The 24242-nt window shown below is 47.1% G+C and overlaps 13 protein-coding genes across 13 annotated transcripts; 5 read left to right on the forward strand and 8 right to left on the reverse strand.

Moving 5' to 3' along the window:
- Window positions 1–39: 39 nt before the first annotated feature.
- FOMMEDRAFT_85645 (uncharacterized protein) lies at window positions 40–312 on the reverse strand (the record flags this gene model as incomplete). Its single annotated transcript, XM_007266625.1, has 2 exons — window positions 40–218; window positions 285–312. 2 exons carry the CDS (start codon window positions 310–312, stop codon window positions 40–42), a joined length of 207 nt encoding a protein of 68 aa, XP_007266687.1.
- A 273-nt stretch (window positions 313–585) lies between these two features.
- FOMMEDRAFT_60934 (uncharacterized protein) lies at window positions 586–1846 on the reverse strand (the record flags this gene model as incomplete). Its single annotated transcript, XM_007266626.1, has 5 exons — window positions 586–692; window positions 750–966; window positions 1017–1307; window positions 1356–1670; window positions 1694–1846. Coding segments are annotated over 5 exons (1083 nt in total), but the record flags the coding sequence as incomplete, so codon positions are not given.
- A 568-nt stretch (window positions 1847–2414) lies between these two features.
- FOMMEDRAFT_84858 (uncharacterized protein) lies at window positions 2415–2753 on the reverse strand (the record flags this gene model as incomplete). The annotated part of the gene is made up of 1 exon (XM_007266627.1): window positions 2415–2753. The coding sequence occupies one exon, from the start codon at window positions 2751–2753 to the stop codon at window positions 2415–2417; it is 339 nt and encodes a 112-aa protein (XP_007266689.1).
- A 945-nt stretch (window positions 2754–3698) lies between these two features.
- FOMMEDRAFT_86142 (uncharacterized protein) lies at window positions 3699–4602 on the reverse strand (the record flags this gene model as incomplete). The annotated part of the gene is made up of 4 exons (XM_007266628.1): window positions 3699–3881; window positions 3948–4180; window positions 4262–4434; window positions 4493–4602. The coding sequence occupies 4 exons, from the start codon at window positions 4600–4602 to the stop codon at window positions 3699–3701; spliced, it is 699 nt and encodes a 232-aa protein (XP_007266690.1).
- A 664-nt stretch (window positions 4603–5266) lies between these two features.
- Window positions 5267–6054, forward strand: FOMMEDRAFT_20157 (uncharacterized protein). The gene is made up of 2 exons (XM_007266629.1): window positions 5267–5851; window positions 5904–6054. Exon 1 carries the CDS (start codon window positions 5280–5282, stop codon window positions 5832–5834), a length of 555 nt encoding a protein of 184 aa, XP_007266691.1. The 5' UTR covers window positions 5267–5279; the 3' UTR covers window positions 5835–5851; window positions 5904–6054.
- A 255-nt stretch (window positions 6055–6309) lies between these two features.
- Window positions 6310–7383, forward strand: FOMMEDRAFT_108042 (golgi SNAP receptor complex member bos1; the record flags this gene model as incomplete). The annotated part of the gene is made up of 5 exons (XM_007266630.1): window positions 6310–6495; window positions 6586–6688; window positions 6744–6810; window positions 6870–7252; window positions 7302–7383. The coding sequence occupies exons 1-5, from the start codon at window positions 6399–6401 to the stop codon at window positions 7381–7383; spliced, it is 732 nt and encodes a 243-aa protein (XP_007266692.1). The 5' UTR covers window positions 6310–6398.
- A 1077-nt stretch (window positions 7384–8460) lies between these two features.
- FOMMEDRAFT_86297 (Ca-transporting ATPase) lies at window positions 8461–12862 on the forward strand (the record flags this gene model as incomplete). Its single annotated transcript, XM_007266631.1, has 16 exons — window positions 8461–8724; window positions 8777–8985; window positions 9036–9180; window positions 9235–9369; window positions 9425–9491; window positions 9545–9868; window positions 9922–10079; window positions 10129–10698; window positions 10750–10909; window positions 10961–11508; window positions 11563–11843; window positions 11907–11982; window positions 12046–12091; window positions 12150–12300; window positions 12360–12523; window positions 12576–12862. The coding sequence occupies 16 exons, from the start codon at window positions 8461–8463 to the stop codon at window positions 12860–12862; spliced, it is 3585 nt and encodes a 1194-aa protein (XP_007266693.1).
- Window positions 12863–13463: 601 nt separating this feature from the next.
- FOMMEDRAFT_140768 (uncharacterized protein) lies at window positions 13464–15764 on the forward strand. Its single transcript, XM_007266632.1, has 5 exons — window positions 13464–13837; window positions 13905–14232; window positions 14309–14761; window positions 14840–14898; window positions 14985–15764. The coding sequence occupies exons 1-5, from the start codon at window positions 13683–13685 to the stop codon at window positions 14998–15000; spliced, it is 1011 nt and encodes a 336-aa protein (XP_007266694.1). The 5' UTR covers window positions 13464–13682; the 3' UTR covers window positions 15001–15764.
- Window positions 15765–16745: 981 nt separating this feature from the next.
- On the reverse strand, window positions 16746–18637 carry FOMMEDRAFT_20161 (uncharacterized protein). Its single transcript, XM_007266633.1, has 3 exons — window positions 18213–18637; window positions 17193–18119; window positions 16746–17106 (listed from the first exon to the last, which is right to left on the reverse strand). Exons 1-3 carry the CDS (start codon window positions 18510–18512, stop codon window positions 17080–17082), a joined length of 1254 nt encoding a protein of 417 aa, XP_007266695.1. The 5' UTR covers window positions 18513–18637; the 3' UTR covers window positions 16746–17079.
- Window positions 18638–18781: 144 nt separating this feature from the next.
- On the reverse strand, window positions 18782–20390 carry FOMMEDRAFT_123111 (uncharacterized protein). The gene is made up of 4 exons (XM_007266634.1): window positions 19810–20390; window positions 19657–19749; window positions 19389–19590; window positions 18782–19292 (listed from the first exon to the last, which is right to left on the reverse strand). Exons 1-4 carry the CDS (start codon window positions 20331–20333, stop codon window positions 18981–18983), a joined length of 1131 nt encoding a protein of 376 aa, XP_007266696.1. The 5' UTR covers window positions 20334–20390; the 3' UTR covers window positions 18782–18980.
- A 243-nt stretch (window positions 20391–20633) lies between these two features.
- On the forward strand, window positions 20634–21735 carry FOMMEDRAFT_123113 (uncharacterized protein). The gene is made up of 2 exons (XM_007266635.1): window positions 20634–21433; window positions 21515–21735. Exon 1 carries the CDS (start codon window positions 20754–20756, stop codon window positions 21336–21338), a length of 585 nt encoding a protein of 194 aa, XP_007266697.1. The 5' UTR covers window positions 20634–20753; the 3' UTR covers window positions 21339–21433; window positions 21515–21735.
- On the reverse strand, window positions 21736–22187 carry FOMMEDRAFT_44663 (uncharacterized protein; the record flags this gene model as incomplete). The annotated part of the gene is made up of 3 exons (XM_007266636.1): window positions 21736–21801; window positions 21869–21930; window positions 22088–22187. Coding segments are annotated over 3 exons (228 nt in total), but the record flags the coding sequence as incomplete, so codon positions are not given.
- A 503-nt stretch (window positions 22188–22690) lies between these two features.
- On the reverse strand, window positions 22691–23320 carry FOMMEDRAFT_134143 (uncharacterized protein; the record flags this gene model as incomplete). Its single annotated transcript, XM_007266637.1, has 2 exons — window positions 22691–22789; window positions 22820–23320. The coding sequence occupies 2 exons, from the start codon at window positions 23318–23320 to the stop codon at window positions 22691–22693; spliced, it is 600 nt and encodes a 199-aa protein (XP_007266699.1).
- Between the last annotated feature and the right edge of the window lie 922 nt (window positions 23321–24242).

Consider the following 24242-nt stretch of genomic DNA (forward strand, 5'->3'; position numbering starts at 1 on the left):
GTCCTCCAAATCAGCGTGAAAAAAGTAAGGAATGGTGGATTAAGACATCTTTTGTCTAATTATTTCAATTGCATGATCGATAGTAGGAAATAAAGGAGTTCCATCCCAAGAACCAACAGCCATTTTAGCTTTGAAAGTGTTTGAAGAAGTGGAATGTTGCATAAAATTAAGTTGACGCCTTCCAACAGAGAATGCTCTTTCTGCATCAACTGAGGTAGCTATAACAAAGAAATAGATAAGACTCTTAAATATATAAGGAAAATATAACAGAAAGTAAAGCTTACCAGGAGCAGAGCAAAAGTCTATTCCCATCCGAGCTACACTAGGCCGATATGCCTCTACAGAATACCAGTATTGTATAACTCCACCTGAAGACTGAATAGTCGATGTAGAGACTCGAGGTTCAGACAAATAAGCTTGTATTGCATCACATGGACCTTCATCAATAGTATCACACTGAGTGAGATAGCGTGAACGAGACTAAAAATATATTAGACATATATTATATAATACAAATGAAGTACTTACTGGCTGCAAAGGGCGTGTTTGTCTAGATGAAGATGTACAATTTGGATTGTATTGCTTGTAGGACTGCTCCCAGCGTTGGATTACAAGACTCTGGATCTCTTGAACCACAGTTTCAGGAAAGTTCCTCTTGGTAAACCATTCCAACTTCTTGTCTGGCGACATTACTGTATGACAAACACTATTAGAATCCTGTTACAATTTTAAGAATGTAAATAACATACCAACAGCAATAAAATATACTTCACACTCTCCAGTGAGAGTGAAGTACTTGTCACAAACAAGTATTCCAGCTCTAGCAGCAATACGAAGAATGTTAGGCAAATTCTCATCCTTACTAGCACATTCAAGTGCCTGACGAATGTCAAGCAACATAGGAATTACATCAGAAATGAGAGGAACCTCTGCTTTTGAAAAAAGTCGAGTAGGTTCCTCAAGAATCTGTATATGAAATAGGTTAGAAGAGTTAGATAAGTACTGTAAGGACTTACTGAAAGAACATGAAGTAAATCTTGTGCAAGAGTTTGTTGAGAAGAATTAAGAATGAAATTTTGAAGTTTCAAATGCTGGACACCAATTAACTGTTCAACAACAGGGTATAAGAGGAGGTATGATTCAATACAAGCAAAATCAGAATTCCACCGAGTAGCAACTCGGCGATCCAGCATTCGCTTATTACCATCAATTTTGGAGTTGGGATTATTAACTTCAGCATCAACCAACTTATCAAACCATTCCTTCAAATGTGGTGAATCATTCACCCGTTTTGCAAGACCAGCAATCTAATTATTATTTTAGTATAATATATTTGAAAGAAAGAGTATGAATACCTTATATAAAACCATTTCTGCACTCCGCAACTCATTCTGCTCAACCTGTACACCCCTTCCTTGCATGTCAGCAATGGCTTTGTTTCGAATAGAAGTAGTAACATATGTATCATGAACTGATTGCCCATCATCATATGTACTAGCATCATCCTCAGCAAGAGAAGCAACAAGCTCCTCTTCCTCAGGTGTGAGCTGCTCCCCAGGTTCAATCACAACCTCAGCCGGAGAAGGATTAGGATCACCATGGAGCTGATGGACCCCAATCTTGACAACTTTACGCGGCTTTGCTGGACGGAAAAACAACGAAAGGACTGCCTAGACATAAGTAGTAAATAGACAGCGTAGCGTAACTTGTAAAACACTATGCTTACCTTCGCAACAAGATTGACAATGTGAGCAAAACAACGTACACGCGATTTCATACCATGAAACGTTGGTACGAGCTTTTCTAGCTCAGTCGCTGTTGTATTACAGTTACCTGCATTGTCCATACAGAGTACGTGTACCTATAACATAGTAATCAGTAATGTGCAGAACGTTCATGGGAATGACACATACATGCTCAGTAAGTTCGTATCGCTGAAGGCACTGCATCAGTTCCTGGGCCAGATATCGACCTGTATGGCCCTGAGTCAGGCTAAAAGAAATATTCGTTAGGACCTTGCAGTGCGGAGCTATTTAGACTGCCTTGATAATCCGAGAGATGATAGTCAAGGACAGCAATAACGACATGACTATAGCAGCTGGCTCGAAGAGCAATCACGCTCCTGTTTCTTCGCGTGCGGATACTAATGCTGATACTATGGCACCGCATCCATCATCATTGCCTCTGCCAAACTACAATGCATGCCAAAGCTAGGCAATGACTTTGGCAGGCATTTGCTGTTGCACTTGCCTTTCGATCAAATAATACTCACTGAATAAATTCAAGGATTGCTCGATGCACCTTCCCAGAATCAGACCAGATAACCACAACTCCAAGATAAGAAGCACCCATTGGTGCAGTCCAACCATCGATTGCAAGATGCACATTTCTTGCACGATTCTAAATGTATTTAATTAGATGTAGAAGGAAAAAAGTATATTTGTACTTACCTTGAAGTAGTTCCTTACTTGAATTGACAAGCCAGTATAAATGGCTTTAATGTCGCTTGAAACAGTGTCAGGGCTCGGTAGAGATACACCAGGTCGGAGCATTGCAACTTCAAGTGCATAATAGCAATCCTTCACAAAATTGAAGGGCCGGTTGCTTTTTGCACAGCGAAGAGCAATGAGAGTACGATGAGCAGCTTCAGAATAAATAATAGGTGGTTGGGTAGCATTCGTTGTATGACCTCTTGAATTAGTGCAGGCAATAGCAGAATTAAGGAGTAGCGATGTGCCGTTCTTTGTACCCATTCGTGCACGCTTGATTTCTTGGTGGTTTGGACTGCCATGCATACAATTGAAGATGAAGAAGATTTTCCTCATTCCATTATGCTCAACACGTCTGACAGAAATGTCATAGTGCTGATATGCTGGAGAAGTCCATTTGACACGGCAGGGAGCTGAATATACAAGAAGTTATTATTATTTGACCAATATTAACACATATACATTTAGAATAATATAATCTGCATTACTAATAAAAGAACTACAATACAGAGCAAGAAAAAAGATAGAAAGGAAGAAAGGAAGAAAGCATACCAAGTATTTCCTCATCATTCATATCCCAAACCTCCTCATCTGTCATGTCATACACTGAACCGGCAGCCTTCCTCTTCCTTTTTGGAGCTAATAGAATAGCCGCTGGGGCTGGTGCTTCTGCCGGACGTTTATGAAATTCGGCTTGATGTGCTGATGGCATGGATGGTGTGGGAGAAGAAGCACCAGGGGTAGAAACCGGAACTCTGGTACAATTATAATGAAACTGAGCATAGATACTAGTAGGAGATAGAGAAGAATAGCTTTGAGACATTTTTTTTGGGCTTAGAGTATGTATTGGAGTAAGATGTAGCAAAGTAACGAGTTCAAATGAGTGTCTTCGGTTAGAGTATTTTTTTTCCCTCAGCATCGGTGGACACGCAGTAAACCACGGTAACCGTGGGAATCCTTACCGCGGTACGGTTACCGTGAGAGTTTCCTTACCGCGGTATGGATCCACGGAAAACCCCATCCATTCTAGGGCCTATTGTCTTGTTTAATGGATTGAGAATTTCACGTCGAGCAAAGCTTGAACAGTATGCACAATATAGCAACAGAGGTCCAATGGATTTTGAAATGCAAAACAGCAGGATATGCGCGGTATTTGTGTTACAAGGTCAACACATAAGTTGCATGCAAATCAGATGTAGTATCTAGCAACTATTTTTTGCTTCTCTGGCCTCCCTTCCCACCTTTCCCACCTTCCTTTCGTCGTGCGTTCCTAGAGGCAAGATTCGCCTTCTCCAACTTCCTGGAGTGCTGTTTCACGCGAGCTGCCTTCCGCGCTGCTTTGGTTTCGTATGGAGTTCTCTTTGGTTGAACTTTCGCTTTCTTAGGAGGTGGCTTCGCCATTTGGCCGTCCTTCGATTCCAGATGACTGACTGTGTCCTCGTGGTGTGGATTTTGCACCCTGGATTGCGAATCTATACGGGTATCTACGCGTGATTCGGACGCTGAAGACAATGAGCCTGGTTTATTTTGAGCCGTTGAAGACATGTGCCGCAAAGTATCCGGATCAAATTCCTCTACAATGGTGACAGTCGCCAATTGCTCTTCGTCTTCGAATTCCTGGGTTGCTTTTCCTTTTCCCTTGCGGGATTGTGGCAATTTATTAGTTTCTTCATCACTTGATTCATTAACGTCTATGCAGTACACGGAGTTTAGCACCAAGAAAACGAGAGAGTAATCAGACTATGATAAGCGGAGACATTGAGTCCTCATACCTTGTTTCAGTGCACTTTCTATTTGTCGTGCATTTTCTTGAGCCTTTTCTCTCAAGGCTTGACGCTGTTCCTTCCTTGCTTGAAGGCGTTGTTGTCGCTCACGCTCCTTAGCTTTGCTCTTCGCTGCCTCTTTCTTCTGTAATTTCCTCTTGTGAAAGCCAGTCAAGAATTCCCTTCAGGGACACAAAATGAGTGTACACGCCACGGCCGGAAAGTGGAGAGAAAACGGACACCCGAGCATCGTCGTCGAAGACTACGGAATCAATCTGATTCTTCTTTGCACGCGCTTTGGCCTTGAGTGCAGTATGCGCCCTGGTCAGGACGTCGACATTACTGGCCATGGCTACCAGACGATGAGGAAAGGGGCAGGGAATGGTCCTAGCCGACATCCGAGGAACTGAGGGCCTGTCGGAGATTTCACGCTTCTGCGTCACGTGCGACGAAGCATTGAATATGCGGCGCGCGTCATTCGACAATTTCTAAACTTACTTGCACTCTCACTCAGTTTCAGAGCAGAATGCTCAGAATGCCTAGCCACCATGGCGTATTTAATCTCTGCTTTTTCGGATATTCCCCCCAGCTACCAAAGCACTTGCTTGCTAACAATTCGATCTCGTCATGGCCGTTGGACACTCTGCTTCTAACTATGATCCTCATCGCCGTTCTACTATGTTCCCCGGGCGTGAGCTACCTCCGCCTGTTCCGACTGTTGCGACAGAGGCAAACTCAAGGATGATTCAGTATTCCTCACCGGACCCATATGCACAACAACCTCAACTACACTATTCCCAGCATCGCGTCAACCCTCACCCATTTGTTCAACCGCCTGCGAACAACGATGTTGCACATAAAGTCTGGATGCTGAATTGCAAGCACTGCGGTAAATTCATCACAAACCGTGGAATGAAGGTAAAGAAATAAAAGTATTCTTGCCTCGGTTATAGGAATTTGACACTTAATTCGCCCACAGTGTGTCCTGCTACTGCGTCCGGATGTCAATTTATTTTCCAGCGACGCCATGCCTGTGAACTGTTCTGTTTACCAGACCAGTCCGCATTCTCCAAAGACACGCACATGTGAATGCCTCTCTCAGACACTGTGTTGTCATGGGTGTGGCACAGCAATCGGCTATATGATTGTCGCACCTTGTGCTCGCTGTGCCCCCGGAATGGGCCTATCTCCTACTGGTTCGCACTCGCTCGGTCAGATGCACTCAAACTATCACCAACCGTTACCTCCACGGAACACAAATGGTCACCGGTTTGTGTTCCATTCAACTGAGGTTACTTATGAGGAACGCCTGTACGTGGCTGGCGAGCCAGACGTCAATCCCGACGCACGTTCACAAGAGGTCTTTGCAGCTGTAGCCCAACAGATACAAGCGTCGCCTCGTGCATCTCTACCGAAGATCCCGAGGCTAAGGTCTGGTGAAATCCTTTACTGGCACCATTTCGCGCGTTCTGGCGATATGGCGGGTGGAGTATACGATGATATCCGAGCAAGGGCTTCTCATGGGTATCGCTTCGATCCCATGAACATGAGCCGCACAAACAGGATCATGGCGTGTCGTTAGGCGGCGTCCTACTCAAGGTATGTTTTTCCTCCCCATTGAAGCGTGCTTCTTGCTGAAGCTTCCCTCCAGGGGAAGATTGTCGAACTCCATACATCATTGTTAAGCTTCTTGAAATTGTACAAGATTCGTCTGTTTAAATCATTTCTCCATTTGAACATTTGTATACTTGTTTCTTGCAAGTATTCTACGCTGTTCGTTTATTTAACCGGGTCGTGAGCGGAACTCCGTTGCTCGAATATGACTCTTTGATGCCATGTTTCATCTTTTTATATGTTCCCCCTTATTTATATTCGAAGCGCAGGCGTAGTATTTACCGAATGGCAGTTGTACGTGTATCTGTCCTGTTGTAGAATAAAAGGTGGAAAAGGAACGATTTATTGAAGCACGTGAGAAAGTTAGAAATATCGAGACGTGTCGAATTAGGTCACCGCGTTTCGTTACTTGGCTCACAGAGCTCGGCCAGTACCAGCGTTGGTCGTAGTGAATTCCTAACAGGCTCGCTTTTGCTATACGTGCACTCTTCTAGGCTTGCTTGTAGTGGACTGTATTGCTACGTGAACTGAAATGAATTCTCTCTACACACTTGGTGTCCGCCAGACATCGTCTATTCAAGCGGACCTTGAGAAACTACGGGCGGGGGATAATAGCGCATCTTTACATGGTTCGTATGGATACATATTAAATACGTCTGTCGCTGATTAGTACGTCGCTTTGGTCTCTCGCCGGTCGCCATTTGGATTCGTTACGCCAGGGCAGATTGCAGCTTCACTCGCAGCGTTACATCGGACTATCGAAGACTATGACTCCATGGCACGAAGAGAAATGCTAAAGGCAAAACAGGAGAAAGCCCAAATGTATGTTAGACAGTTTACTCCTGCTATAATCCGACTCACGATGCCATGTGTACAGGCGATTGCAGAAATTCAGAACGGACTACAGCGAACTAATGGGCCAATTTGACAGCATAAAGAGGGAGGTACGTCTCGGCAGTTCGCTTCCGGTTCAGTATGTGGCTCAAGTACATACAACTTTAAGCGAGATGCTGCGCAGAAAACAGAACTATTCGCGAGTGCTACACCCAATACTGCGGGTTCTGCACGGCAACGATTTGCAAACGGGCCTACACGTAGTACCGCACCTCCTGAACTCGTTGGCGAATCGCCGTTCCGCAGTGCAACGCCGAATGGAAGCGTCATGCCAGGCTCGACCCTTGATCGCGAGGCATACGCATTGCGCGAGCATTCATTCGCCCAGACAGCACATGCACAATTGGACGACTTTATCGCACAGGGTCGGGAAGTATTAGACAACCTGGTGGATCAACGCAATATGCTCAAGGGGACACAGCGACGGCTGCTGGATGCTGCAAATACCCTAGGACTGAGTAGGGATGTCATTGGGTGGATTGAGAGGCGAAGGTAAGTAGAAACTCGTTCGATAAGAGTGCCTGGACTTAACTTTCTTCAGTACTCAGGATATGTACATTTTCTTTGGCGGAGCCGTATTTACATTCTTCTGTTTTTATCTCATATGGAAGTACTTGGGATAGTTGTGTATTTTTTTTTTCACATGTTCCGTACTTTGTAGGTAGTAGTGTTTAATGATACCATTAATATTAATATTGGTTGCTAAGTACTCAAACGTGTGTACTTGTGGCCAACCGGCATGCTGTCTAAATATGGAAGACGCAAGGTTCGCTTCCGCCCACTCGTCTCGTCATTCCGAGACTGTAGAGCTACGCGAGTTGCTTCCTGCCACAGCCTCGCCTCGCCCGCACATGAATGAAGACTACGACTATACGGAGGGCGCATCGGCAATTGACATTCAACATGCTATCTCTGAATCACAGAGCATCCGACGTTATCGTCGTGACTCCCAGGTTGGCCAGTCCCATTCCTCTCTCGACGGGCCGAGCGGCAATGACAATGCGGGAGCCGTGTTCGATGGTCCTGGCAGCGCTGCAGTACCGAGCAGTGTCAGCCGTATGAGCCATCGTGAAATGAGTCGCGAACGTGCTCAACATTTGCGGCGCATGAGCAGTGATCACTCTTCCCATGGAGGACATTCTAGGCACAGACGGAGAAGCGAAGATATTCAAAGACCTGCACTAGGCGCTCGGCGGGACTCGCAGAATAGTGAACTTACCATGGACGGAGAAATGTCAAATGAGGAGGTCGTGGAGGATGGGGACGTTGGATTAATACGACGTCGGAGGCGGCCTTCTACATCTCCAGACGTCGCACGTCCATCTGTACTGGACAGTCTAGCACATATGTTTAGAGGAAGATCACATGCCCCGAAAGACCAGGAGACGTCCAGCCGCCGTCATTCACTGTCTTTGCGATCCGGTGTGTCTAGCCGTCGGTCGCGAAAGCCGCGTCGTGGTTCGCGTCCATCTTCAATTGTATCCGAGAGTGTTATCGCGTCAGACGACGATGAAGAACGTTGGGGCTATACCTCTGAAGAGGAAGACGAGTCATCCGAGGACGAGTTGTTAGGTCGTGGGCGCGGCGAATCCGACCTAGCGGACGGCAGCGATGCTGACTACGGGTCCTTACCCCCCTCTCCCTCCGGCTCACTGCCTAACATGGCGCTCGATCCTATATTTGGCGATACCAGGATAGAAATGGACGTCGTGTTTGAACCTTCAGAACCTCCACCTCCCGGTCCACCGAGCCGGCAACGTATCTTTATGCAGGATGAAGATATAACTGTACTGTTCATCGGTTATGAAACGATTTTATGGCGAAAGTGGGTATGGAGGATCGGCTGTATCCTTACGTTTGGCCTGCTCGGGCTTCTCGGACACTGGTTCCCTCGATTTTGGCTTCGATGGGTGGCGCGAGAAAGAGCATTTAAGGACAGTCAGAATGGGTTCATTGTCGTAGAGGTACTTCATCAGTTTTATCGCATGGAAGTCCTATCTCATCTTTCTTTCCAAGACGCCTTTCAGGGATATATCACTATTTACGGTTAAGACCTTGGATTATCCTTTTGCTCCTTCAACGGTGTTTTCGACAAAGACGGGGTTAGATAGCACCACAGACTCCAATGGCAAGGAGCCTGAAGTACTGTCGACCTTGAAGGTGGTTGACTATCGTTATCTGAGGTTTGCACTTGATATTAGAACAGGGTTGTTTTCCGCGGTCAGGTAAGTCAATGCAAAGACGTGAGCCAATCGATCGCTTACTGTAACCGCAGTGACTGGCGAGATCCTTCCTGGACAGGTATACCAGCCGTACAAAAAGGTCTCGAAGATTCTGAACACGAACAACGCCTAATGCTCTTCGGACCTAATATGATTGACATAGAGGAAAAATCTGCATCGTCTCTACTAATAGAAGAGGTAAAATACCTTCTGTCGCTGCTCTGTGAATTGGTAAATGACGACCATTCGCAGATTATCCATCCGTTTTACGTATTCCAAATTGCTAGTATTATCTTGTGGTCAATGGACGACTATTACTATTACGCATTCTGCATCGCTCTTATCTCATTCTCAAGTATCATAAGCACACTCATAGACACGAAAAGGGTTCGTGTATTGTGCTTGAATCCTTGTCACTTCGCATTGATTATTCTGTTCGAAGACTCTAACACGCATGAGGGAAATGTCACGCTTTTCATGTCCCATTCACGTTTACAGCAGTGGGCGATGTAAGTTGTGTTGCTCATTATGCTTATCGATATCGCTTTTGACCTTAACGCAGGGCAGATAAGAGACTCGACTGACCTTGTCCCCGGAGACGTCGTTTCACTCACGGAACCCACTCTTTCTATATTTCCTGCGGATATGTTCCTTCTATCGGGAGACGCGATCGTCAACGAAAGTATGTTGACCGGGGAGAGCGTTCCTGTTAGCAAATCTCCAATTAAAGACGTCGAACTGGCGAAGTGGAAGGATAATTCTGATACCACTATTGACAATACTAAGAGTTTCTTATACGCCGGAACTCGTGTCGTCCGTTTGAGGGGTGCCATGACAGCCAGCGGCAATACTGGAGGACCACCCATAGCTCTTGTCGTCCGTACTGGTAAGTATACTTAATTCTGGACATTCTGGCGGCTCATCACTGTCCACTGTCAGGCTTCACCACAACGAAAGGATCTTTAGTTCGATCTATGCTTTTCCCGAAACCTCTTGGCTTTGCTTTCTATAGAGATTCTATGCGATTTATTGGTGTACTCGCTGGTATCGCTGGTTTTGGATTTCTAATCTCTGCTGTACAGTTTGTCCGTCTTGGAGTGAGTGCCAAGCAAATCCACAGAGTGGACAGGGCTGACATTTCTTTAGATACCCTGGCATACGATCTTGGTTCGAGCGCTAGACCTAATCACAGTCGTCGTTCCACCCGCACTTCCCGCGACCCTTTCCATTGGTACGAGCTTCGCTCTTAGCCGACTACGGAAGTCTGGCATATTCTGCATTTCCCCAAACCGAATTAACGTGAGCGGGAAGGTCAATGTCTGTTGCTTCGATAAAACAGGCACACTTACCGAGGATGGCCTGGACATATTGGGAGTTCGAGCGATGGAAAGAAACGTTCATCAATTCGGTGAACTCATCGAGGATATACATGACTTACCTTCCGAGGCTGGCGCGGGGAAAGCTTCATTCCTGCATGCTCTTACGACATGCCATATGCTTCAAGTCGTTGACGGCGAAACAATTGGTGATCCGCTTGATGTAAAGATGTTCAACTTTACGCAATGGACTCTAGAAGAGGGTCAAGTTGCAGGTACAGGCGTCATCAAAGACAAAGCAAGTGGTTCAAGATCTGCGGCGGCGCTAGTTCAGAACATTGTTCGACCTCCTGGTAGTGGTGCCTTTCGAGTCGAAGATGCCCTAAAAGGAGGCGCAAAGGTTAACATATTCTGAACTTCAGTCCGACAATTAATTGATCAATTTTCTTAGCGCCCCCACTTCCTCGAACTCGGGGTGATTCGCACCTTCGAGTTTGTATCGTCGTTGCGTCGTATGAGCGTCGTGGTCAAAAGACTGAAGAGTACCAGCATGGAAATTTATGTCAAGGGCGCGCCAGAGGTCATGCATGACATCTGCGAAAGGGATTCTTGTAAGTATGGTCGTGTTCCTCTGATAGGCAACGTCTGACCGAAATGTCTAGTCCCGAATGATTACGAAGATCTACTGTCATACTATACAAAGCGTGGGTATCGTGTCATAGCCATGGCGGGAAAGAGTATCGAAGGGCTCTCTTGGCTGAAAGCTCAGCGGCTCAAGCGGGAGCAGGCGGAGTCGGGCCTTCGGTTCCTTGGTCTTGTTATATTTGAAAATAAAATAAAGCCAGGAACTACTCCAGCAATACAGGCACTGCGGGCAGCGCATATGGCTTGCAGAATGATCACAGGCGATAATCCGTTGACCGCTGTGAGCGTCGCCCGGGAATGTGGGCTTATCAATCAAACTGCGCATGTCTTTAGCCCTGTCTTTGTGGAAGGAAACCCGTCAGCGCCTTTGGCGAAACTCGTATGGCCATGTATGGATGATCCACTGTGGACTTTAAGCGACTACAGCTTGAAGCCCTTGGATCCGCCTCCGCATCATACAGTGGAATCTGCCGACGAGATATCTTTCCACGACTATACTATTGCGCTCACGGGCGATGTCTTCCGTTGGATGATAAATTACGCTCCTCTGGAGACTGTGCAGCGAGTGAGTTGTGGAAACTTCCTTTGCAGTATCTCTTATGAACGTTTGCTATCTTAGATGCTTGTCAAGACTCAAGTATTTGCAAGAATGTCTCCGGACGAAAAGAACGAAGTTGTGGAGCGTCTTCATGGACTTGGTTATACTGTCCTTATGTGTGGTGATGGGGCGAACGACTGTGCCGCCTTGAAGGCAGCAGATGTAGGATTGTCCCTTTCCGAGGCCGAAGCTTCAGTTGCTGCCCCCTTTACAAGCCGAACACCAGACATCAGCTGCGTACTCGAGGTGATTAAGGAAGGTCGTGCTGCACTGGTAACGAGCTTTAGTTGCTTCAAGTACATGTAAGTTTGCTGGCCATGAGTTCAGGTTGACGTTTAATTGAAATGCAAAATGTTGTCATTTAGGGCCTTGTATTCTCTTATTCAGTTCACGACGATCACTCTGCTTTACTCCTTTGCTTCATCTCTCGGCGACTTTCAGGTGAGGCCTGTCAATTACATTGTCTCGGGCCAGAGCAGTCTCTCATTTCAAACCCTTCCGAAGTTCCTTTACATAGACTTGTTTATCATTATCCCGATAGCCGTGACCAGTAAGTCCACCGAATCTCCTACCGGTCTTATCTCTGAAACTTGCTTAATTTTCTCAAGTGGGCCGGACACTTCCGTACCCTCAGATTCACCCGAAGCGGCCAACTGCGAGTCTCGTATCAAAGAAGGTCCTTACTAGTATAATTGGCCAGATTATTATTACAAGTGCAGTTCAGATTTGGACCTTTATCTGGGTGAAATCGCAGAGCTGGTGGGCCCCGATTATGACAGTTCGTGTAGACTGCACCACTGACGTCTTCTGGAACTCAGGTATACTCCGCCGGTCAAGAGCCAGCCGACTCCCGGTCATGACAAATTGCAGGCCCTAAATTACGAGAATACGGTGCTGTTCCTGGTGTCGTGTTTCCAGTACATACTTGTCGCAGCGGTATTCAGCATTGGACCGCCGTATCGGAAACCAATGTGGACGAATGGTGAGTTAAGAGAATCGGACTTGACTTCAGCTTCTGACGACGAGTGACGTAGGCTTATTTATGCTGGCAATGTCAGTGATCGCGTTGATCAACGTCTGGCTCACTCTTTATCCTCCGCAGCCACTTTTGGTTCTTCTGGAGCTCATGGTTATTCCGTTTTCCGGACGATCTATTTTGATAGCGGCAGTCGCTGTGAATGTGTTGCTTTCGGTGACGTTTGAAAGGTGGGGAACCGCTTCGGTGGCACGGGTGATCAGCTTCGCTACCGACCAGTTCCGCATTAGGAGAAGGATTCGGGACGGCAAGGCGTACAAGGCCGTGGAACATGGCATGCGATGAGGCGAACGTTCCTGCCGGATTATCGGTGTAAGGACGTCCCGCCCAGGTTCGAGACTTCGACTGTTTGCCTTTCATTAAAGATAGGACAGCTGTGCCTCAAGGATAGACGTGGGGAATTTGATATTGATGTAGGCAGCGCTTAGAGCGGGAGAGAGTAACATCAAGATATGTCTTGCTCGCGCATCAGCTGTTGCACAGGCTATAATCAGCGTGGCTTGATCGCCTGGGGCCACACACTCGGCAGCATGCTGGCAGAAGATGCCGAGCTCCCAAGCATTGTTGAATGAGCATGATATGCTGAAGGGGCTTGTTGTATTCTAGACTACTACTACCTGGCTATGTTTGCAGTTTCTTGACGTGTTAAATGTCAGAAGAAACGCCGTCTGGCGAGGAGAGAAATGAATGGGTGATGATATACAAATTCTCATGATTACGGGGACGTCGCAATTGATACTGAGTGACTGCGAGCGTGCGTTGCTACGGAATAGCAGGAGTTGCCAGAGCCCATCATTTCATTGTTGCCGGCCGCCGCGCGGTTCCCACAGCAGAGCCGCTACGGTTGCGCACATCCGTTTTGAGACGAGAGTTGCTCTTCGACTGTCTGCTCTCGATTGCCAGTTGTCACGGGCCAGATTCTCGCGTCCTCCCACCATTTCGTCTTCCACTTGCCCAGGTGGCTCCTTCTCCCTCTTTCTTTTATACCAAAGCCACCGCAGAGCACAGTCCAACTAGACGTGCTCACTAGGAGCAGGTCTCCAGCGCCCTTCCTTTCTTAACAAGCCCTGCCGTAACGCCCAACCCTTGCAATTATCTGTTGTAAATGCAACCTGCTCTCTTTCTCCTTTTCTCCTTCTTCCTCGCCGTCCCAGTGCAATCGCTGCCGCATGGGTTGAGCTTTGCCGAGCGTGATGTGGTGGATCTTGTAGAGAGACAAGACGGATCGCAGAAGGTGCAGACGGTGACGACGCAAAATACGTGCGTAGCGTACAGGGATCTTGTCGATGTGGATAGATTCTGACCTCATTTGTTTGTGCCCTTGCAGACCGAATGGCGTTGTTACTGAGACGTGTACGATCACGCTGACGCCGACCACTGGTTCGGACGGCTCAGCGCAGGTGATTGAGGTCAAGCAGTGTGTGGTCACATCGTCGAATTCCGGCTCGTCTGGCAGCTCGAGTGGCTCGTCGACCACAGCATCCAGCTCTTCGTCATCGTCTACGTCTAGCACAGCTGACGCTTCTAGCTCCTCATCAACCTCTACAGACACTGCTGCGTCATCGACAAGCACTGATACAGCCTCTGTATCATCAAGTTCCACCGATGCTGCAGCGACGTCTTCTGCAACGGCCAATTCTCCCGTATCGGTGAATGTAAGCTCCATCCATTTGTTTTCCAAACAGGAGGTTCTCAAGATCTCACAAATTCACTTGTATTCTATGTATGTAGCCTGTATCCAGTGTGTCTCCATCTGCAGCCGCTACTTCGGCAGCAGACAACTCTGGCAGCACCACCGCCTCAACTGACGCCGCTAGTTCGAGCACTGCTGCAGCTTCGAGTACGGATTCCGCCATCGGCAATGTGTCGACTAGCTCTGTCGCAGTCTCTTCAGCAGCGTCTTCGACCTCTTCTGCGGCAGACCAAGCGACTACAGTTGCGACAACAAGTTCAAGCGTGACGGTTGGAGGCGCAGCGTCTGGGACCGCTGACTCGGCAACACAGTCTGGAACTGCTGCCGCTGAGAACTCTTCTCAATCCGCCAGCGCCTCAGCGACTCCTTTCGCGATTCCCGGAAAGAAATTATCTGTCCTTCCCATCGGACTGGGCGTATTCGCTGGTATCTCGGTGATAGCGCTCATTGTTGTAGCGTTGGTAACCTATGAACGCACGAAGTACCGAAAAGTGCGCTTTTTTGATTTGTCTTGGCATAGTCTTTTTTTCTTATATTGATGATTTTTTGAACCTTTTTCTTTAATACAGGCATTTAGGCAGAGGAAACTAGCTGAATCAGGCCAAGCTATGGGATATGGTGGCATGGCGTACGTGTCTAAATTCCCTTTTCCATCGTAACGAGGCGTAATCTCTAACCACGACTTCTATTCTTCCCATATTCCCAATTTCCCAGTCAACGCGGTGCATAATTCCAAATAACGCTGATCCGATTCGGGACCAAACGGGTTTCCTCTCCAATCCCTTTCTTCTTCGCGAATCTTTCTTCTCATCATTCATCATTCCTCCCTCCGTTTTCTTCACTTCCCACCTCATCGCTCATATATAACCGCGCACAACTTGACAACTGAATACTGAATGGGAATGAATAGGGAGACAGTTGGCGTTAGCTTACCGGGTTCACTTACTAACTTACTGCATTTTTTGATGGCTATGGCAACTGGTTGCTATAAATGAGAGATGAGATGAGCGTCTTCCTTTCCTTTTGTTCCGTCGTGTTGCGTTGCGGTGTTGTTTCATTCCCCTGCTATGCGACCCTTACCTAGGCCCCTTTCCCTCTTGGCCGCTCGTCCTCTCTTTGCCTTTTTGGGCTTGGTTTTTAGAGTATTTTAATGGGTGTAAGTCGTTGGAATTGTGTTTACGTTCTTTTTATTTCGTCGTTTTATTGGATATAAAGCTTTTTTCACCCTTTACTTTTCTTTATTTTCCTTCATTTTCTTATTTCGTCATCATCGTTTTTCGTGACGCTGGTTGACATTGTTTTAATTCTTTCTTGCCTCCTATCCTTTTCACCCACAACATCATTACCACACTGAACCCCCTCCCCCTTTCCATCCATTTGTGGATCTGCGACGAAACCATATGGCATCTGGGTTTGTTTATGAGTTTGTGTACAGGTATATTCGCTACTACTGCTCTGGATTTGCTGAGACCTCGAATGGACAGTCCCCCTTCTCCCCTATGCATACTCTGCCTTCCGCAAGCTTGTGTTTCGAGTGAGTTGAAAGAAAAGCGAGACTGAGATTCGACTGGAGTAAGATTTCTTCTTAGGTTGCCTTAATATAAATTAATAAAGCTGTTATTGTATGCGTGGAGAACGCCCACGGGAGCCGTGAAGTCCTTAAGGTGCTGCTGCGCAGCAGCACAACGCACATTAATATTACACACAGGAACACATCGAACTTAACAACATATTAATTTTGCAATACGTTCCAGTTAGAACAGTCCAACAATCCAATGGGGCCTGAAAACACGGAAATCATAATACTATCACTATTCCAGAAAACATAGATCAGCAACTTGAATTCAAAATCAAAACAAGATAGAAATAGCCTAAATCCGATTTCTCTGTAGATACAATAAATAATAAGCATTACTATCACAAATAACAATGGTACTCACCCAGCTGCTTTTGCATCATTTACTTGTTGGTATTGACTTACCCACTAATAAAAATGACGTTAACAACATTAACATTATTTTCCTCATCCACGAAAACACACCACAAACAAGTTGCAAACAGTCGTTCACAAACACTCTAGTCAATTGTCAAACGTAATACTAACACACACGACAGTGCCCCAAGTTCAACAGAAAGAAATTATGATAAGGGGACAGATGGGTATTTCTACAATATATAATGAAGAAAGAAAGAAAGAAAAAAAAAAGGTGAAGCCAGAACCCGAAACTCAATTGTTGAAAAGTCACAAAGCAGGGGGGGGGGCAACACTGACTAAGAAAGAACATAAATGAATGAATGAAAAACACGAAAGATCACAGATGGTGTTTGCTGTTCGTTTTCACATGTATTGCATGAGAGAGAGAGAGAGAGACAGTTCATCATAAAGGAAGATATTGATACTAGTAGCTCAGCTAAAAAGCTATAATTGTCCTTGGGCACAAAGTCCGAATGGGTAAAGGTAAAGGTTAAAAAAAGAACAGAACATGAATGTGATATGTGGTTCGAAGAGGGAGCGAAGACTGGGTGGGGAGCACGGCGAGTAAATGCCTACCAGAGAGGAGTGGGAATGGGAGTGGGAATAGAGGTGTTGGAGTCGTGCTTCGAATCCCCGAAGAAATAGGAATAGGTATTGCGTACACACACGGCTCGGGGTCAGACTTCAGGTGGAGCTTGGACGTGGAAATAGAAATAGGAATAGGAGGTAGAGCCGGTCGCAGTACGTCCAAATTCGAGTTCATACAGGGGTAAGTAGCACTGAAGTGTCCGGAAAGCTACAAGGCGAACACGAAACGAATATAATAATTTCGTCTTATTCGAACGGGTTCGTTCGACCAGCCTGAACATCAAAACAAAACATAAGATCAATGAGCAAACCAAACCATCTAAAACCCAAGAAACGAAAAGAGAAAGAAAATCACGAACATTATCCCTATCCTTCTCCTCTCGACACCCACACAACCAATCCGTCCACCACCGATGTTCTTCTTGCTCTTCCAGCTGCTCCGAGCCCATCTGATCCCTCATCTGACCATTTCTATTGTTTACATCCCCACGACGCGTAGCCGAAGGCACAGGCACAGGAAGACGTTTCGGCGGCACCGTCACCACAGGCGTACCATCCACATCCGTTCGCGGAGGTGGTGTCTTTGGTGGAGGTAAGTCAAGAGGTCGCGGTGGTGGACCCAGTGGATGGTGTATTTGCGATGATTGTAAGTTCGGATGAGAGGAGAATGATGAAGTCGCTTGAAGCGTCGGTCGATCCGGTGGTCGCGCTCCCGGTTCGTTAAACGGTGAAGCACTATCCGGTGGATCTAAGCCAGGCGGAAAAGCAGGTGGTGGTGAAGAAGGACGCATCACAGCGCTCGACTCCATCCCATCTCCATCTCTTTCGTCCTCGTCGTCTGGAGGAAATCCTCGTAACGGAGTAGCAGAGTCAGGAGGCTCGAATGGATTCTCCACAATGGTCGGTACACCCAACACACCGTTCTCCTTACTATTAGTACCATGATTCTGCCCAGTCGGTGAAGGCGGCTTCGACGTAGCAGGCGACACAAGCATATTACTCGAACCACCACCATTGAACTCGCTCAACGGTAGCGCGTCATCCGAACTTTGCCCGAGTTGCGCATGCACTACAGTTCGTCGTGACGAACCTGTACTGTCCAGACTATTACTCTTGCTTTTAAGTTTGTTCGGGCTAGAACTACTAGTATTCCGTAGTTTGTTGGATAAAAGTGAGCTCGCACGTCGAGAAACGTCATTGACGACGCTACTCGGTGCAACAAAGGCTGCACTCTCCCGAGCTGCTTTTCGGCGTTGACGTTCGGCGTGTTCCAGTCGTCTCAAGTTCTACAACACACACATCCACACCCCACAAATTCAACAATACATCAAATTAGCAACTCGCTAATTGAAGTGAAGTATGAGAGGAAGCAAACGCACCTCTTCAACCCTCCTCGCCTCCTCTTCCTCCCCTTTCGTCGGCGGGTACCCACCACCTCCACCAACACCAACGGCAAGTGTATCCTCACTCGTACTCGAACTATCCATTTCGTTCTCGTCAAGTGATATCTCCCGTGCCCGTTCCTTGCCCTTCACACTATGATGTCTGAGTGCCTCCTCCTCTCCATCATCCCTCCATAAAGACGCTCCACCCAAATCTTCTTCTTCCGTAGGAGAAGGTGGCAGCGACGGTAAGGGTTCGTGTATCGTGCTTGAACTCGACGGTACTAGGAGCGACATCCCGCGTACGTCGTCGTGCAGAATGCTAGACAGTAGTTGCCCTTAAGCAGACGAGCACGAGAAGGTCAGAGCGAAGGAATAAATAAAAGTTAAAATTGCCCAGGCAGGAGGAGCGTGAGGACAGCGAAGACTGAGCCCAGACCTGTATCGGGGTTGGAGCATGCGTGCTTTCGTCATTCCTCAATTACGTCAGCTTTTTAGTTTCTCGCCAGGGTTTAGTTTACTATTTAGAGCCGTAACTCAATTCATCCCGTAATTTAAATTTTGATCTTACAGTGGCGCTGCGATTAGAGCTCTACTATGTGACAAGACAGCGACAGTGAAAGTGAAAGATGGTCAGGATATCGTCGTACTAGATGCTAAAGAAAACCGAAAGCAAAGTAAAAATTTCAAAATGAAGGATCGGAGAGAGAGAGTTCATCTGTCATAGTCCATCCAAGTCTCCAACCGCACAACTATAAATAACTTCTAAAACGCCTGCCCACTCCGATACCTCATCCCCTCTTGCTGTGATGGCTCATGCATATAACCTCCATCATAACTATCCACCTCAGAACTCTCAGCAGCATATTGCTGATACCTCAACCCACTTCCCTTCGCGCCTTGTTGCGGTAAGATTGGGTAATTCGAATCATCTGGTCCGAACCCGCCGTCTCGACTATACAGCGTACTCCGATTACTGTTTGTACCATTCGTATTAAGTCCACCGCCCATGGGTAGGGAAAGAAGTGAAGCGCGCGCGGTGTCTCGCATTTGAAGGATGTTTTGACGGAAAGCATTCTACACAGAAGCGAAGCGAATAACAGCAGCAGTTAGAAATCCACAACAAACCAAATTTGATGACGGAAGGAATGAAAAGAATGAAGGAAGAATCACCTGTTCCCTCCAATACTGAAGCCTCTTCTCTCGTTCCCGATCACGTTGTTTTCCATGCAAGAAGAACAAGGCAATCAAAGTGCCGAACATACCCCCGAAGATACCGATCCCCACGACGATATATACCCACGTTCCGACGTGCGCAGCAGCGTCGATTTCTTCTCCGCATGTTTGATTCGGGAGGCAATTCATGGATTGGCATCTATGCAAATCGCGTTCGTTAGGGTGTGTTTGATATTAAAATGAGGAAGAAGGGAGAGTGACATACTCTTTGTCGGCGTCACAGCTTGCGCCTGCTGCCTTCTTTTCTATGCAAACCAGTTGCTGAGAGTCGCAGTAAAGGTCCTTCGCACAGTTGCTCCTATATCCCATCCACACAAAATTAGCCTGAGACACAAGAATCCACGTCTTTTGTACGCACCGCGAAACAATATCAATCGATTCCTGGTTATTCGCCCCATAAATAATATACGCCGTATTCTCAACCTTACACGGCAAGCCCACAGTAACATTCGCCCACATACACTGGAAGTTAAGGCAAACCGAGCCATTAACGTTCAAACCAAACTTATCATCCGCAAGGTCTCTCCAGTTATCCGGCCCAACACATTCGTCGTCGCGATTGAGTTGGCAAGGGCTGTCGACAGGGAGTAAGTCTTGACATGCGTCTCCTTCGTCTGGACAGAATTGGGTCGGGTCGCAGAGTGGTGGGAGGTCTGCACCTTGAGCGTAACCGAAGGGGAAGACGTCCCTCCTGCAGCCTTTGAATGCACATGTACTGTTGGGAGCGCAGAAAGTCTCTGGGTCGCAGTCGCCTGCGAACTGGTACGTACCGACCTGGAGACGATTGTTATTCACTGAGCATCCTTGGCCGAACGAGTCCTCTGCTCCGACAGCAGAAGAGAAGAGGGAGGAAGAGAGGAGAAGGAGCGTGAGGGGTAGCATCGCTAGCTGGGAAGCTTGTGGGAGAGAGAGAAAGAGGGCTGCCCGAAAGCAGCGGCGGAGAGAGAGAGCTAAGTAGTAACTGTGCTGTCGCCCGTCGATTCCGCATCGAGAAGAGAGCGAGATGCAGTTTCCCATGTGCACGTGATCCACGTCACGCAATTCCCGGAAGCCGACGTCAGGCGTAAACACACGGCTGAGCACAGACACTCAGACTCAGTGCACTTTTTATCATCAAGACCCGCCAGTGCACTCGTCTCCCCTCCACTCGTCGCAATGCCACGAATACCGCTCCTACCAGGTCTACGGACACTCATCCCAAGAGCCTCACTCGTCTCTCGTCCCCTCCTCCCTCTCACATCTCGTCTCGCAATAGCTCAGCGTTCCGCACTCCCCATCCAACAACGCTACTACCCGTGGCGCATGTTCTCTTTCTGTTCGCCTCTCCGCACCAACTCTCCCTCCCCTCCACGCTCCCCTACCTCTCCCTCTTCTCCTTCCAATCCTGGTTCTGCTTCTGCTTCAGAAGGAAAAGACGCGAAATCATTCTCCGAACGCCTCAAACACCTAATCAAGACCTACGGCTGGTACGCCCTAGGCGTCTACATCATAATCGGAACCCTCGACTTCGGAGTCTCCTTCGCAGCTATCAACTTCATCGGCGCAGAACACGTCGCTCGCGTCACAGATGCCGTCAAATCTCAAATCTCATCCCTCATTCACTCTACCCCGCCTGAGCCCGGTAGACAGGAATACGAGACTGCCCCGCCTTATGGAAGTGGGATGGGTTTGGGGCTGGGAAGAAAGGAGAGCTTGTATGCGATGATCGTACTCGCGTGGACTGTCCACAAGACGCTGTTATTACCTGTTCGTGTGGGTTTGACAGCTGCGTTTACACCTAGACTTGTCAACTGGCTTACGAGACGAGGTTGGGCTGGTGGTGAGGGTACGAAAAGAGCCGCTATGCAAATGCGAGAACGAGTACGCCGAGGGAGAGATCGTGATTAAACATCAAGTCGACGAAGTTATATTTATTCGCCGAAAGGATGAGACAGCATTAGGAGAGACGTCTCACAAAAAGCTATACTTTAATCCCTACTATTGTGAGTACAAACCAAACAATCTCTTGCTTATTCGTACAATACATATCACTGACTGAATGACAAAAAAAAATTGGAAAATAGAATATTTTACAAGTACATGGGGGCATTGGGGTTTGATCGCATGCTCTCGATATTCTTGATACAAATACAATGTCCTGTCTCCTCTTGTCAATCGGAGGCTTGATTGCGTTCAATCAGGGATTATGCAGAAGTCGGGACTTCGTCGGCTATCATCATGAAAATGCAAGAACGCCAGTCAGTTTACCAGAAGCGTAAATAAATGAAGTAGGGAACGTACGTTGAAGGATACCCTCCTTGACCAACTCTTCCGGCTTCGGCCTATGCTGCAGAGCCTGACCCAGTTTGTCCTATAAGAAAAATCTCTTCGTCAGCTGAAATCCCATATAGTTATAGTAATAGGAGGACTTAATTAACCTGAAGCTTAGACTTCTCAAGCTGTTCACGAGCAGCCTGTAGAGCAGGCGCGACGCGGTCATCTGTATCATTTATCATAAAAACCATTAGTCACAGATCAAACCCATAAATCAGATGATGGCATGAATATCGTCCTCGATCATTTGGAGAACGATATGGACGGATGAAACGAACAAGGACGACTCGAACGATGCATACACTCAAAACTCAAATACATACCTTTCAAGATATTCTTCTCAACAAGCTCACTCTTCTCAGGCCTCTTCGCAAGCTGCTTCTCAAGGTTCTTAACAGCCTCTTCGTCAAACGAGGAGTGTCTCCTATGTGGACGTGGAGCAGGCGGAGCCGTGCTGGTGTTTACTTTGCTGTCGTCGGCTGCGTTGTTCGTTGAAGTTGGATCATTGAATTATCGATGCCATCCGCGGGTAAACGAGTACGGTTCACGCATGTCAAATCGCGAGGCTTTGAAGGATGGAGAGGAGAACGTACTGGTACTCATTGTGCAGTAGAGCAGTAACGATGGCGCTTGAGATCGAGGTTGAAGTTGAAGTGGTACTAGAGCCTAATGGAGTGATCATGGATCATGCATTTAAATGGTTTGCTTTGGGCGCGTGATCAGCGGGTCGTGCGGCGACGGTGCATATCCAGCACGGTCCAATATAAGTAAATAGAAATGTGTTTGGTATGCTACAAGAGTATGTATACAGCGTACTTGATGCTACTGTACTTCATGACGCACATCTTAGATTGTAGTTATAGTTTAATACGTACGTATTGCGAGGACAACACGCCAAAAGAACATCATCATGCCACCTGCAACACTCAAACCGCAGTGATGACCACAACGCACACCTCCTCCGTATCCGCATCCGAACCTGAACTCTCCACCACCATCCCATCCCGAACTTGATGTTGTCCTTGCTGTGTCCGTCCACGCCTCAACGCACGTACACACTGTCTTAGATCTCGAATCTGTGCACTTACACGCTGGACCTCGGCAGCCATTTCGCGCTCTTGTTGCGCGAGGAAGTCGGCTACGGAGAGAAGTTGCTGTGCTCGAATCTGAGCTTGGGGTTGGGTTTGGGCTCCACGAACCTGGACCTGTGAGTGTAGGTGCGAGTAGTTGAGAGTGTATTGCGGGCGAGGCCTCGTATAGGTGGGGGAACGCGGGCTTGTATTTGGGGTTGGATGGGGATCAAGGTGAAGGAACGAATGTCGTCGACTGGGCACAGAAGACACCGCTGACGCAGGTGAGAGAAACTGCTGCTTAGCATAATACATCTCTTCTTCTGGAGAGTCCAACGCCGACGTATCGACCGAGATAGTCGGAATCGGAGAATCCATCGGGCCTGATTTAGGTGACCTGTTTGACTTGGACATTATTCTTGAGGGTGTTCGTACATGCTGTAAAGTTGTAGTGCTAGGATAATGATGATGATCGTAACTGTGCATGTTGACCAGAGGAAGTGGCTTGTTACGAGAGTCGCCCGTCCAGCGGAGTCTGTGTATCGCTTGCTGCATTATTTCGAGAGAGATCGTGAGGGGATAATAGAAATAAATTAAGATAGATTATAAGATAGAAATGGAGCGTAGGTGTAGATGGAGGTCGAGGTGAACAGAGAGTAGTGGCAGAGAGATTCAGTTGAGAGACGAGCCACGTGACGGAAATCCGTGAATGCTTATTATGGCAGAGGTAGAAGATTGGCAGTGAGATCGTGAGTGAGAATGTTAATTTGCTACTGCCAAGCAAACTCAGTCCTACTAAAGATCAGTTTATCAAATGTATAGTTTAATGCAAGATTTGAAGAGGAATGTATACCAGGGCCGTAATTCATGTAACCTCCTAAGTTACATACAGCACAGAATTTTCCCCCAAGACCATTAGAACAATACACACTCATTTGACCAAATGAATGGCAAGTGAGCCGGCATGTAACATTGGTTATGTGGTTATCCACCCTTGCCTGTTGTGTCCACAAATACATTGGCACTGTACCAGGTGTGATTATCCTGATTAGTATTGTTTAGTTGATAGGGTCGAGTTATATGTTGAATTTATTCTGGCAGACACGCTTAGGTCTAGCACTGGTGTAAAATGATTGCTTTTCTTAAGAATGAAAACAAGTACTACTGATTAATTCCATTCTATATTTTTATTTATTTTAAATCCACAAACACAAATACCAATCCCCTATCGGGAGCAGCCATGGATTTGTAGTTAGGTACATGAAAATGCAAATGCGTCATTCACTTCAAAATATTGTTGGCTGTTTATCAACTAGAATGTATTGCAGCACTCCGGCAATCCCAAGAAAGCTCCGTTGCAATTATCCCGACTGGACCGTAATACTCTGCTCGAAGATTGACGAACATC

Source organism: Fomitiporia mediterranea, assembly GCF_000271605.1.
Source record: "Fomitiporia mediterranea MF3/22 unplaced genomic scaffold FOMMEscaffold_6, whole genome shotgun sequence".
Taxonomy (NCBI): Eukaryota; Fungi; Basidiomycota; class Agaricomycetes; order Hymenochaetales; family Hymenochaetaceae; genus Fomitiporia; species Fomitiporia mediterranea.

What these genes read in the sequence shown, in the direction of transcription:
- FOMMEDRAFT_20157 (XM_007266629.1), top strand. Translation starts at nt 5,280, where the DNA reads ATGCCTGTGAACTGTTCTGTTTACCAGACCAGTCCGCATTCTCCAAAG.
- FOMMEDRAFT_140768 (XM_007266632.1), top strand. Translation starts at nt 13,683, where the DNA reads ATGCAACCTGCTCTCTTTCTCCTTTTCTCCTTCTTCCTCGCCGTCCCA. An exon ending in ACGGTGACGACGCAAAATAC is followed by an intron (nt 13,838 to 13,904) that starts GTGCGTAGCGTA and finishes GTGCCCTTGCAG; the next exon opens with ACCGAATGGCGTTGTTACTG. An exon ending in AACGCACGAAGTACCGAAAA is followed by an intron (nt 14,762 to 14,839) that starts GTGCGCTTTTTT and finishes TCTTTAATACAG; the next exon opens with GCATTTAGGCAGAGGAAACT.
- FOMMEDRAFT_20161 (XM_007266633.1), bottom strand. Translation starts at nt 18,512, where the DNA reads ATGTCGCTCCTAGTACCGTCGAGTTCAAGCACGATACACGAACCCTTA. An exon ending in AGGCGAGGAGGGTTGAAGAG is followed by an intron (nt 18,120 to 18,212) that starts GTGCGTTTGCTT and finishes TGTGTGTTGTAG; the next exon opens with AACTTGAGACGACTGGAACA. An exon ending in AGGAGAAGGATAGGGATAAT is followed by an intron (nt 17,107 to 17,192) that starts GTTCGTGATTTT and finishes TTTGATGTTCAG; the next exon opens with GCTGGTCGAACGAACCCGTT.
- FOMMEDRAFT_123111 (XM_007266634.1), bottom strand. Translation starts at nt 20,333, where the DNA reads ATGCTACCCCTCACGCTCCTTCTCCTCTCTTCCTCCCTCTTCTCTTCT. An exon ending in TCGATTGATATTGTTTCGCG is followed by an intron (nt 19,750 to 19,809) that starts GTGCGTACAAAA and finishes GATGGGATATAG; the next exon opens with GAGCAACTGTGCGAAGGACC. An exon ending in AGCTGTGACGCCGACAAAGA is followed by an intron (nt 19,591 to 19,656) that starts GTATGTCACTCT and finishes CGATTTGCATAG; the next exon opens with ATGCCAATCCATGAATTGCC.
- FOMMEDRAFT_123113 (XM_007266635.1), top strand. Translation starts at nt 20,754, where the DNA reads ATGTTCTCTTTCTGTTCGCCTCTCCGCACCAACTCTCCCTCCCCTCCA.